The following is an 11,641-nucleotide window of genomic DNA, read 5'->3' on the forward strand; positions in this document are numbered from 1 at the left end:
TGCTATTAGTGATGTTCTCTGTATGGAAGGTTAAGGGTTTTTTCTGCCTTTATGATTTTCTGTATCTAAGAATGTGTTACTTTTATAATCAGGGGGGGAAAAAATCAGTGAATATTTTTACCCAGAGGAATTGATGGGCCTTTTTTTTAACCTTTTCTGCTTTGTCTCTGTCTCAGTGTACCCAACCTGTGCTGAATGATCTGATGCCAGACATTGCCATGGGGGTATCAACACTGTCACTCAAGGACAGGAGACTTCCAGAACTTGCTGTAGACACAGAAGTGAGCCAGCCAGTTTCTGAAGCAGGACCAGGGCCTCCCCAGCATCTCTCTTGTGTTCCACAGAGGCATACACACACTTCTCGAAAAAAACACACATTAGAGCAAAAAACAGATGCTAGAGAAAATCAGCAGGAATACCCAGATTTCTATGACTTTTCCAATGCTGCTTGCAGACCTTCTACTCCTGCACCTGGCAGACGCACCCCTTCCCCTTCACAAGGTGGATATTTTGGTCCTGATTTGTACAGCCACAGTAAGGCATCACCAAGTGGCTTAAAGTCAGCCTACCTACCTACTCAGACCCCTCCTAAAACCCAGGAAGAAGCCAGGAGAGAATATCCACTTTCCCCTGATGGGCATCCACACAGACAGAAGAGTGAGTCCATACGCCTGGATGTTGTGGAGCAGCCTCCCCAGCGGTCAGACTTTCCTTTGGCAGCCCCGGAAAATGCTGGTAATGGTCCAGCCCACGTCAGGGGACGAACCACAGTAGAAACTGACTTGACTTTTGGGCTGACTTCTCACAGGCCTTCTTCACATTCTGCATGTGGCTCTGAAGCTCCAGAAGAGCGATCCAGTAGAAGACTGGCAGACAGTGAGTCCCTGAGCCATGGAGCTCAGAGAAGCACAGATCTAGAAAGAGAAGATTCCATAAGCAGAGGAAGGAGGTCACCCAGCAAGCCAGACTTCCTCTACAAAAAGTCTGCCCTCTGAGAGCAACCTCCAAGCTGTCTGTGCCTGAGATGTGAAACATCCCATTCTATGATGTAACCCAACAACTTACTGACCAGTTTATCAATGCCAGCTCAGTTTCACATTAGTTTATTTTTAGTTTTTGTGTGTATATATGTTTATTACACATGGCATGCTAGGAGGGTTATTTTGAATGCTGCATCTGTCTGTTTTATGTTGGAACAATTATGTGGGGAAGCATTTTAAACAGCAAGCAAGCTGGCACTTTTTTCCCCCTCTTTACAAATGATGGAATTTTTTTGCACTTGTACATTTATTTTCTCTGTGTTGATTTTATATCAGTGTGTTAAACTTTATTGCCACATTTAAAGGACTGTATTTTCATACTTTTTGCATTTTACCTTTCATCTACCAGTTTCCATGTGCATTGGATTGCACACTAAGATGTATTTTCTTATGAAATAGTTCTGTTTATTTTTAATTATAGAAATTCCAAAGAACAGCACATCAAAATGCTCCTCTCTTTTAAATAACTGTTTGAGTTCAAAAATCTTCCTGCTCAGTCTCTGTAGATCTAACGTCATTCTATTTTAATAAGTCTTGGGAGCTAGTCTTCATTCCCCCTGTGGGAGTCCGATCAGGGTCCTGAAGTCTTCGGGTTTAGTGAAACACAGGAAGGAGAAAATCCCATGGTGCCCCGCCTAAAGCCGTTACTTTAATTTGCTCACAGTGTGGACACGGTCAGGGTCCTTGCAGATCCTAGTGGTACAGATTAGAGCATTGCTCCCTGGACGTGGTTCTGAGGAGATCAGATTCCTTGGAATTAGAAAGCAGTGGAGAGAGGAAAGTCAGCTAAGGGGCACAGCAATGAGATTTCAGGACTCCTGGCTCTGCGTGCGACTTTCCCTCCGAGCTGGTGAAACGACTGCCTGCTGCCTTCAGTTGTCTTGCTTTCTATGGGAAACAAAGGGCTTCAGTCTTATGGATGTAATGTGGTGTTTGTAAGCATATGTTTTCTTTCAAATATTTCTCAAAGTGTCTGAATTTTGGTGTCCTATGAAAACTTATATAATGCATAATGCTTTGTCACCAAAAAAAAAGAAAAAAAAAAGAAAAAAATGTGTTAAACACTACATGTCCTACTTGAACTCTGCTGGGGACACTGGCTTAGCATTTACTGAACCACTGAGCACACAAGGTTTCTCCAGTCCTCTCCCTTGGAAGGGTAATGTGTGAGCTAAGGACTGTTTTGTTTCTTACTCTTCAATGTAAATATATTAGTATTTGAGTTTAAATCACTTCAGCATTATTTGACATTCACTTTGTATTTTTACAAACACACACAGCCGTAGCACTTAGAAGAAAAGAGAATTCCTGAACATTCCCTCAAAGGAAGGGTATTTGGGAACCTCTTTTCTATGTATGTGTGTATATATATATTATAAAACTATGAATCATTCACACTCACTATAAAACTATGCAGGGCTAGGGAGCCTTCACAAGCTACCATATAAATGAATTACATGCACTTTGAAGTAACTAGGTTTCTATTGGGTGTCAACAACTCTTAATTTCTCCTGAAACTGTCGTTTCTCCTTCTGGTCTTTTCCTACTTTACCCTGTGGATATACACTCAGGAATAATCTGACATTTTAAAAATTCCTAACAGTAGATAATCTAAAAGACGGGAAATGTGTCTGTATCCTCTGGCGAGCCGCTGCCCGTTTTGCTGCCTGACTGGTCAGCTGCTACGAGTGCATTGAGTCTTCGACCTGGTGTAGTGCACACCGAGCTCCCAGCCTCCAGAGGTCACGTGCCTCTGCTGTAAGGTCTGCTCACATAGCCTATAAGGCTCCTCTTTTAAAGGTAGAAAAACACAGAACTCTCTCACTTTTCACTTTCAAGTCTTATAATAGATACTGGTGTCTCCTGAAGCCCAGTCTGTCTGCAGAAGCAAACATGAATTCCATCATATTCTTCAGTGTGTTTATTATACACATGTTGACATGAATTAATTTGATAGTTTTAGATTTCTGTTCTGAATCGGACTGTACTGTGCTGGTACTGCAGAGAAGAAGTAGAGCTAATTTGGATGGGGAAGAAAATCTCATCTGACCTATTTTGTTTCCCCAATGTGTTAGATAGACCAGGGTTTTTGTTTTTTCTGAAAATTCATTAAATATTATTTAAAATCTCCAAAACATAAAAATTAGTGGCCACTGTTCATAGTATTATAAAGTTTGCTTTTAATAATTTAGCTTACCTGGCTGAACTATTTATAGAGGGAGCTCTCGCTTAATCTGTGGGATTATGGACTGCTGTGACTTGCAGAAGATAAACACATGGTTTTGTGTGCGTTAGGCTCGGTGTTAGACTTAATGTATCTCGTGAAGTATGATTAATAGAGTAGGTTGATAGCTCGGTGCCTCTGGCTTTTGAACCCATCTCTTCAATCTTTTTTAATGCTGTACTAAGATAAATGTGAAGTCTGAGTAAGATTGCTCTCAGAAAAAAAAAAAAAAGGGTCTGTATAATATAAAATTTAGTATACAGGAATTGGTGTTTTATTTGGCATAGAAATTTTATGAGAACCAAATCAGAAATACCAGATCTCCTTTTGAGGCCGTGGACAATCAGGCCATTTGGACAATCACTACTGCCAGTGCCCACTGTGCATTGAGGTTGGCAAACAACCCTGTAGAAGCTAGTGCAAAGAAGAAGAGTCAGATTAAAAGATGCTGTTGGTCCTTTTCTTATATAATCATTTTAGTTTTGTGATTTTGAAAAATAATTTTACTAAGTTTCCTGTGGCTCCTAAAGGGTAAAATAGCAGCATGAAAAAAAAAAACCCATTGAAACATGACTTCTCCACTCCACAGACCACACCCATTCTCATGCCCATCAGCTAGGCACATGTCCCTAGACCCGAGCTAGCTTGGCTTGAAGGATTTTTAGTGAGTTCCTTTTTGTCCACCCGTCGCCCTTAGTACTGGGGATTGAACCCAAGGGCGCTTAACCATTGAGCCACATCCCCAGCCCTTTTGATCTTTTATTTTGAGACAGGTTCTTGCTAAGTTGTTTTGGGCTTCTCTAAGTTGCTGAGGCTGGCCTTGAACTTGTAATCCCTCCTGCCTCGGCCTCCCAAGCCACTGTGCCTGGCTAGTGAGTTCTCTGTTTATCCTTTTGTAGAATTACCTGTGAAACTTGATCTAGTCTTGTTTTGACTTTCTCAGAAACTCTGGTTTCTTCTAGTAGTTATCCTTTACTGGGTTTTCTTTTGACTCATTGATCAAGTCCTACCAATGGGCACAATCTATATATTTGAATGAAGCTCATGCTGCAGAATGTAATGGAGAAACAGCAAATGCAGCAGAGCCTTGTGGCTTGGTGCTGACCTCAGGTGACCTTCTCTAGTGGAAGGGTCAGCATTCCCCAGTAACTACCCAGCAAGGCTTATATTTTCATAATGGTGAATTTGCCTTTTAGGGAAAAATGAAACACTTGTAAAATTGTTGTCTTGCAATCCTAAGGCATTTGTGTATTTATCCTAGGACTGAATTAAAAGGGAAATGCCTCTTTGACTTTTGCTTCTCTGCAGTCACTATTAAAGCCGCAGTGATGGGTGCTCTTCCCGGGTCTGCAATGGTTCACTTTGTCTACTATGTGATTTACTTTCAAACCTCATTACAGATATTCTTACTGAAAGAGTTGCCGAGTTGCCGTGCACAGCGCTAGAAGGTACTTTACTGTTCTCTCCATGAACACTTTGTATGAACAGTGTTTTATGGAATGTTGTCTTTGTGCCCTACCAGTTACAGTAGCTGTTGTAGTCATTGTCTGGCAGTCTTTTGGTTTTTTTCCCTCTAGAAAATCCTCAGACTCCGTTTCAATCTTTCATATTCTGAATATTATAATGCTGTGGCCATTTCTATAGAAAATTACTTGCAAGTGTGTGTCTTGACAAAGACCTCTTGTTTTGTGTGTTTACGGGGGTTCTAAGATCCCATGAGCGCTGGAAGCTTCCTCGGGTATACCTGCACACGACTCTGTCCAGGTTGCCTGGGCAGAACCTGCTCTGAGATGGGTGGCTGAGCGCTGAAGTTCCTGAACTCCACCCGCTGTGTGCGTACCACATCTGTGCTTCGGGGACGTGAGACCTTCTACACCACTGCATTTCTCGTGGTTGTGCTGTTACTGGTATAAAGTCAAGTGCCTTCAATGCTCAAGGCTCAGAAATTTTTCTTAAACTGATTTCATGTCCTATGCAAGTGTTTTCTACAACCTGCATAACCAGTACTTTGTAAAACTTGTTTACGCTTCAATTGTACATAGTGTTTTTTTAAAGAAATATATAGTATTTTTATTTAGGTACCTTCAAACTTGAATTCGTCTGTGTGAAACATTGTAAAACGATACATTTCTCTTTTGAGTACCATTGCAGTTGTACAGAGGTTTTCACTGGTTCTATTTTTCTACTGTTACTGATAAGCATGTAACACTGACTTTATCCTACATATAGTTGGCATTTCAAATAAATGGCTTGTATAGAACCTGCCGAGTTGGGTCCAGTCTGTTTTAGCAGTGGAGCATACAGCCTGCATTTATAGACACCATTGTACCCCTCAAGGGTGGAATTGGGAGGGGTTCTACAATGATCTGTTTCTGGGATTTCACTTATGCAGAGACATTTATTTTTATGGTTTTCTTGGAATTCTCACATTTCATTCTGAATCATCAAGTTCATTTTTTTTATTTCACTGGGACATTTGCGAGGAATTCATTTTATAAACTTGAACAGAAAGTGACTTGGGCAGGGATCTCCTGAGGAAGTTTAGCATTCAACCCTGTGCCCTGGGCATCTGGAACATGTGGTGGGCAGTAGTGAGACAAGACAGATCTGGTGTGGAGGGCCTCCAAGGATCAGAGACGTGGCTGAGAATCCTGAGCCACTTTTCTCTTTTACACTTGGGCTCCTTAATAATTTTCAGTTGAAATGGGAGATGGAATTATGGGTCTGGAGTCTAGGATTCGGGGATGGAAAAATGTAAACTAGAAAATATTTCTATTTTCTATTTTTTAAAGTTGCTATAAAATAGCTCATTTAAAATGTTTAAATCATTTTATTGGCAAGGTCTGACCTGGAACTTTCACCCTTCATGCCTTGCTAGGCAATTCTCTGTATTTTGTTGCCATTTTAGGGTTAACAGGAGTATCAAGATAAAAATCAAGTTTGTGTGGATGTGTCTCTTAGAAACCTGAAAAAGGCCTGAGGATGTGGCTCAGTGATCAGAGTACTTGCTGGGTCAATGCCGAGCATCAGGAAAAAAATCTGAAGAGAGTAAAATTAACCTCCATTTCTGTACTTAGGATTACCCTGAAAAACAAATCGAGGCTACCTCCCCACCCATCTGGGCCTCACCTGTCCCCAGAACAAGAGGAGCTCTTTCTTGAGACCGCAGTTCCCTTGGTCAGGAGTGTGGAGCAGCAGGTGAAACAGAAAGACCTTTTCAACTTGCTGAAATGACTTCTGTTCTAAAAACCACCAAAACAGCAGAGGGCAGTATCATACTAAGGGATGGATAGCTTGATGTTGCCCTGGGCGAGGGGACAGAAGGAGAAAGACTGGGTCAGGGCCAAGTCCTAGTACGTTTTTTTCTTTAAACCTTTGATGAATTAGGTATCATTATCATTGGTACTGCATGAATCAAGTAGTAGTATTTGTGCCATTTTACAAAATCGAGAAACCAGACCTCCGAGGTCCTGGGTACCTGGTACCAGGTCACACAGCTAGTGAGCTGGCAGGGCTTGGCTCCCAGGCAGGCCAAGCTCCAGGCAGGTCTAGTGGAGCAGCTGCAAGCAGAGCATCATAATACCCCTCCCCCGCTCCTTGCCGACCCTGTGATACCAGGTGGAGCCGAACAGGACAGTCATGTCCAGCCCTTAACATTTTAGGGTTTCCAGGGAGATGAGACTTGAGAATTACGGAGGGAAGGCTGAAGTCTGATGGGCCCAGGGGCGGAAGGTTTCAGGGCATGGGGGCTCAGGCCCAGATAAGCAGCCAGGGGCAGGGTGGGGACCAGGAGGGCTGAGCCCCAAAAGATGGCGGGGCCCAGCTCTGCCGGTGAATGGGCTGAGGGCTTTGAAGTTGGCTCTGATGGCACCATGGCAGCTATGACGATTTCAGCAGGGGCATCATGAATCAGATTTGCTTGTTCTAAGTCATGGGCCAAATGGAAGAGAAGCAGGAATGGGTTCAGGAAGCCCAGGAGCCAACCAGGGTGGAGCTGCAAATAGCCAACGAGGAGGGCCAAGGAGGGCTAGGACGGAGTGTGATGCCTCGGCGCGCGGCGGCTGTCGGGAGGGCAGAGGAGTCCATCTATGGGAAGATGAATGGAACATGGGCCCATTAGCCTGGCAGCAATTGCTAGGCAGCCGGCTATGGAGTGGCAGTGGGTACAAGCTGGCGCTCAGGAGGGGGCCACATACATGGAGACGAGTAACCTTGGGTCTCTGCTGTGAGGACCGGGATGTTGAAAGGAGGCTCAGGTGAACCTGGAGGAACTCCACCCTTCCCAGTCCAGGCATCCTGACAGCAGAAGAACCAGCATACCCAGAAGGCAAGCAGGATGTAAGCAGGAAGCGACATGATCTTCAGGGTAGACACAGGAAGACATAAACACGGTGTGCATAAGCTCCTGCGTGTGGAGCAGAGGAAAGAGAAAAAAAAAATATGTATACGTGAATAATTTTGCAGTCTGGGCTGGGGACACTTTCAGCTGTACTTTTTGTACTGGTTCAGTTGTGTGTGTGTGTGTGTGCTGAGGATGAAACCCAGGGTCAAGTGTGTGAGCACATGCTCTACCACCAAGCTAACCCCCTGCCCCTGGTTCAGTTTTCAAATTAAAGATCAGAGATGAAGGATCAATTCCTCCCCTCCCCAGAAATGGACTGTGGCTGCTGCTCAGAGGTTTGGAAGACCAAGTCCTGGAAAGCGTGAGGGTTGGCTCCATGGGGACAGGGAATGGGGATGCTAAGAGTGGAGTAGTGGCAGACTGGCAGAGAAGCCAAGTGAGGCAGGTGGAAATTGGAATGGGAGAAAGTGGAGGTGGTCTGTCTGAACCCCCTTCGTGGCCAGCATGGAGCAGAGAGGGTGACAGCAGTCGAGGGAAGCTGGGTGGTGTCACTAGGCCCCACCCACACCTGCTGGTCTCCACAGGCCTGTCATGAAGGGCTTTCACAACACTAGGGCTTTCCCAGCTTGAAGATTCCTGAGGTCAGCTCAGCCTCAACTGTTCTCGGGACTCTCTTAGTTCCTACCTGAAGCTACTTTCTGAGTTCAGAAATTATTCAGCAATAGCTGCCAGTTTGTTTCAGAATCCTCTAGGGAACACTTGTCAGGTTCAGTCATTAGTTTCTCAACTCTGCCATCCCCTACATACAAAAGCAAAGAATTGAGATGATTGGGCCTTTGTAGGGTTTGTGCCCCTGTCCATTTATTTATTTTCTTTCTTTCTTTCTTTTTTTTTTTCTTTAGATTACTGGACATCTTTCTAATATAAACTATGAGAAAGCAATCCCGATTTAATGGAAGAGATGCTGAAAGATTCAAGATTAATGTTATCCATCATTAGCATGTAAAACTGAGGGAAAGATCAGTGAATTGTGCTCATGGAATTTTGCTCCCACAGGAGATGTAAGGGTCCATCCAAAGCCACTGATGGATAGATGAAGAAAGATGGACCCTCAGAGCACGGGTTTCTGGCTAGAATTTGTTCCTTGCTCCCTATGTCAATTTTTTCTCCAGTCCCCTCAGGCTGATCTCTAGGTTAATATGGTGGAGATCATGTTTGCTGTAGTAAAGAAAGGCAGTGACGGGCTAAACCCTGTGGCAGTGTTGAAAAGCTTCCCGAATCACACTTGGCCCAGGCTTCTCCAGGGGAGATGGACAGAGGGAAAGGAGTGCTGGCACCAAGTGAGGGCTTGGCATAGGGCTCTGGAAAGTTCAGAGGAGCTGGAGGCCCAGGGGGCAGGACAGGCCTGGATAGCAATGAACTCCTATGGTCATGAGAGTCTGTAGTGCCCATACAGGGGACAGCAGTCCAAATCCCATCATGCATAAGCAGACGGAGCCATATGAGGAGTAACGAAGGGACTTGCCCTAACCTGTCTCCCGTGTGGGACTGACCGCCCCATTAAGCCCATGGTGGGCAGCCTGGGAGAGTGGTGGTCAGGGTAGACCAGTGTTGGACAGGATACCATGGTAGACCAAACCCATCTGGTGAACCCCTAGGGCGGCACAGGCGTGTCTAGATCTCCATGTCCACAGGGCGATGTTGCCCGTTTTGTGCTCTCTGACCCACAACTCTCTGTCTCTGGCCGGGTCCACTTTTCGAAGCAGTTGGTCCATAGGCTCAACTGTGCTTTGGTTGAACATGTCTGTCTCGGGCGGCAGCTCTGCTTACATCTTTGACTCATTTCTAAGATGGTTTAGCATTTATCTAATCTCAACAGACCTTTTTCCTGGCACTTGACTTGGGCCCTAACATCATGACACTCATGACCTCAGTAGCGTCTCCTCCCATCTCTTGGGCAGCTCCCAGTCTTCCTGTCTCTTCCCTCCTTGGTGTTGGTTCCCAAGCATCTGCCTGAGTGCTTTCCTCCTTGCTTTTCATGTAGCCCTGGGAGGGGAAGAGCTCATTCATTCCCAAGGCTCATGGCCACGAGTGCTGGTAACACCCACATCTGTACCCCAGTCCCATGATGCCCAGCGAGCATCGCTGACCAACCCAGCGCGTCCTGGCTCTGCCTCCTCCTGTCCTGCACCACGTAGAGCCGTTTGCGCCTCCCAGGGTTTTCCCGGTCACATTCCGTGTGTCAGGGAGGCGGAGGTTCCATGCCGTTTCCTGCCGAAACTCCCAAGTCACTACACACTGCTTACCACGGACTTGGTGGGTTCTTTGTCCCCTTGTCTTAGACATCAGGTCCTCTAGGAAGTCAGCAGCCCCCAGTGAGATATGGTAGGGCCACTGGCAGCAACCTCCGGCCCCACCAGCACCCTTCTTGGCCTTTGTCTTCTTCTTCAATTGTCCCTACAGGCCTTCACCTTCCCTGAGACTGAGCTGTGGCTAAAAGGCATGGTCCCTCAGCAGAGGACACACACAGGAGGCCAGGTAAAGGTGACTGGAATGAGATTTAGGTCTTCTCCGGTTCTGAGTCAAAAAACCTCAGACACTATGACAAAAACTGCACCCCACCTCCCGCCCAGAATCTTAAAGGGACACTGTTTCTCCAGGAGCCCATAGATTCATTTTTTAAAAATACCCTTAGTTGTAGGTGGACACAATACCTATACTTTTATGTGGTGCTGAGGATTGAACCTGGGCCTCACGCATGCTAGGCAAGCGCTCTACCACTGGGCCACAAACCCAGCCCGATTCATTCTGAAATGCTCATGATATGCCTCCTGAACACCCACTCCTGCACCATGGAGAACATGGAACAACAGCATAGACTGTTTGCAGGCCGCTTGGTGCGGTGTGTTCCAGACACTTCTACCCTGATTGTTTACCCATTCAGCAGCCTCTGCAAAAAACCCTCACCAAACAGATTGCTTCTAAGAGACCTGGACTCTGCTGCCATCCTGCTTAGTTACCTTAACTGGGCCTCAGTTCCTCACAGGTGAGGAACAGGTCAATGTCCCCCAATCACATGGCAAGGAATTAGAGGGCCAGAAGGCTAGCCAAAACGTGGGGCACTGTCAGTAAGGGTATGGAGGCATGGACATAGTGTCCAAGCCCAGGGCAGGCCCCCTGGGAGCATCATCTGCAGAGCGAGGACTCTGGTTTCCAGAGATGAGGCTGGAGGAATGTCTCTGATCTCTTTCAACCTGGGGACCCTATCAATGGAAGTATGGCGCACTCTATTATCTCAAGCCCATTTCTAGTCATGCAGTTCCTACGTTGGAAGGGGTAGAAGTGAGGTACTATTTGGGGGTCAGTGCTGGAGATCCCCCCAGACCACAGCTTGCAACTGGAGGCAGCCTCCCTTGGCTTCAGATCTGCTGGGGTGGTTTCCTTTATTTGCATGTTCCCTGGATGGCACTACTCTCCCGTGGGGGAACGGACTAGGCTACACCTTGTCCTAGCATCACTGGACTTGCTCCTTCAGCTTTCTTCTGCTCCACTAGGGTTCTTTAAGGGAGTGAGGGCTGAATTTCCAAGAGTTGGTGATTATATAATCTTGGGGTGTTCACTCTATGAGCTGAGCAGCTTCAGAGAACACTCCATTCACCTCAAACGCACCATGGGTGACGACCATACTTGAATAACATGAGTTAGGAAGCAAGAGTCAAGGGAGGCCAAAGATGGGCTTTCTTTTCCTTTCTTGCCTTGAACTCTGGGGCTCTAATGATCCTCCTGCCTCAGTCTTCCAAGCGCTGGGTGTGCAGCTGCACCCAGCCATATGTACTTGTGAAATAATGGCAACCATGTAGGTGGACCTCACTTCTTCCATAGGCCATGAGCCCCTAGCTCTCTGCCACAGCAGGACCTGGACACATTGCTGTCAGTCAGAACCCAGACCAGTGATTTGCTCTGTTGTTCTAGACTCTTCCCAGAGGGGCTGGAAAGCCAAAGGGTGAAGGAACTGTGCTGCAGACCTCAGATCAG

The 11,641-nt window shown here is 45.9% G+C and overlaps 1 protein-coding gene across 1 annotated transcript in view; it reads left to right on the forward strand.

Annotated features, from left to right (window-relative positions):
- BTBD7 (BTB domain containing 7) overlaps window positions 1-5,524 on the forward strand; it is a 103,388-nt gene extending 97,864 nt beyond the window's left edge. Inside the window, exon 11 of the mRNA XM_079127620.1 lies at window positions 177-5,524. Within this exon, the coding sequence (XP_078983746.1) occupies window positions 177-995 (819 nt within the window). The 3' untranslated portion in view covers window positions 996-5,524. The remainder of the gene's footprint in view (window positions 1-176) is intronic.
- The last annotated feature ends 6,117 nt before the right edge of the window (window positions 5,525-11,641 follow it).

This window comes from Sciurus vulgaris, assembly GCF_902686455.1.
Source record: "Sciurus vulgaris genome assembly, chromosome: 2".
Taxonomy (NCBI): domain Eukaryota; kingdom Metazoa; phylum Chordata; class Mammalia; order Rodentia; family Sciuridae; genus Sciurus; species Sciurus vulgaris.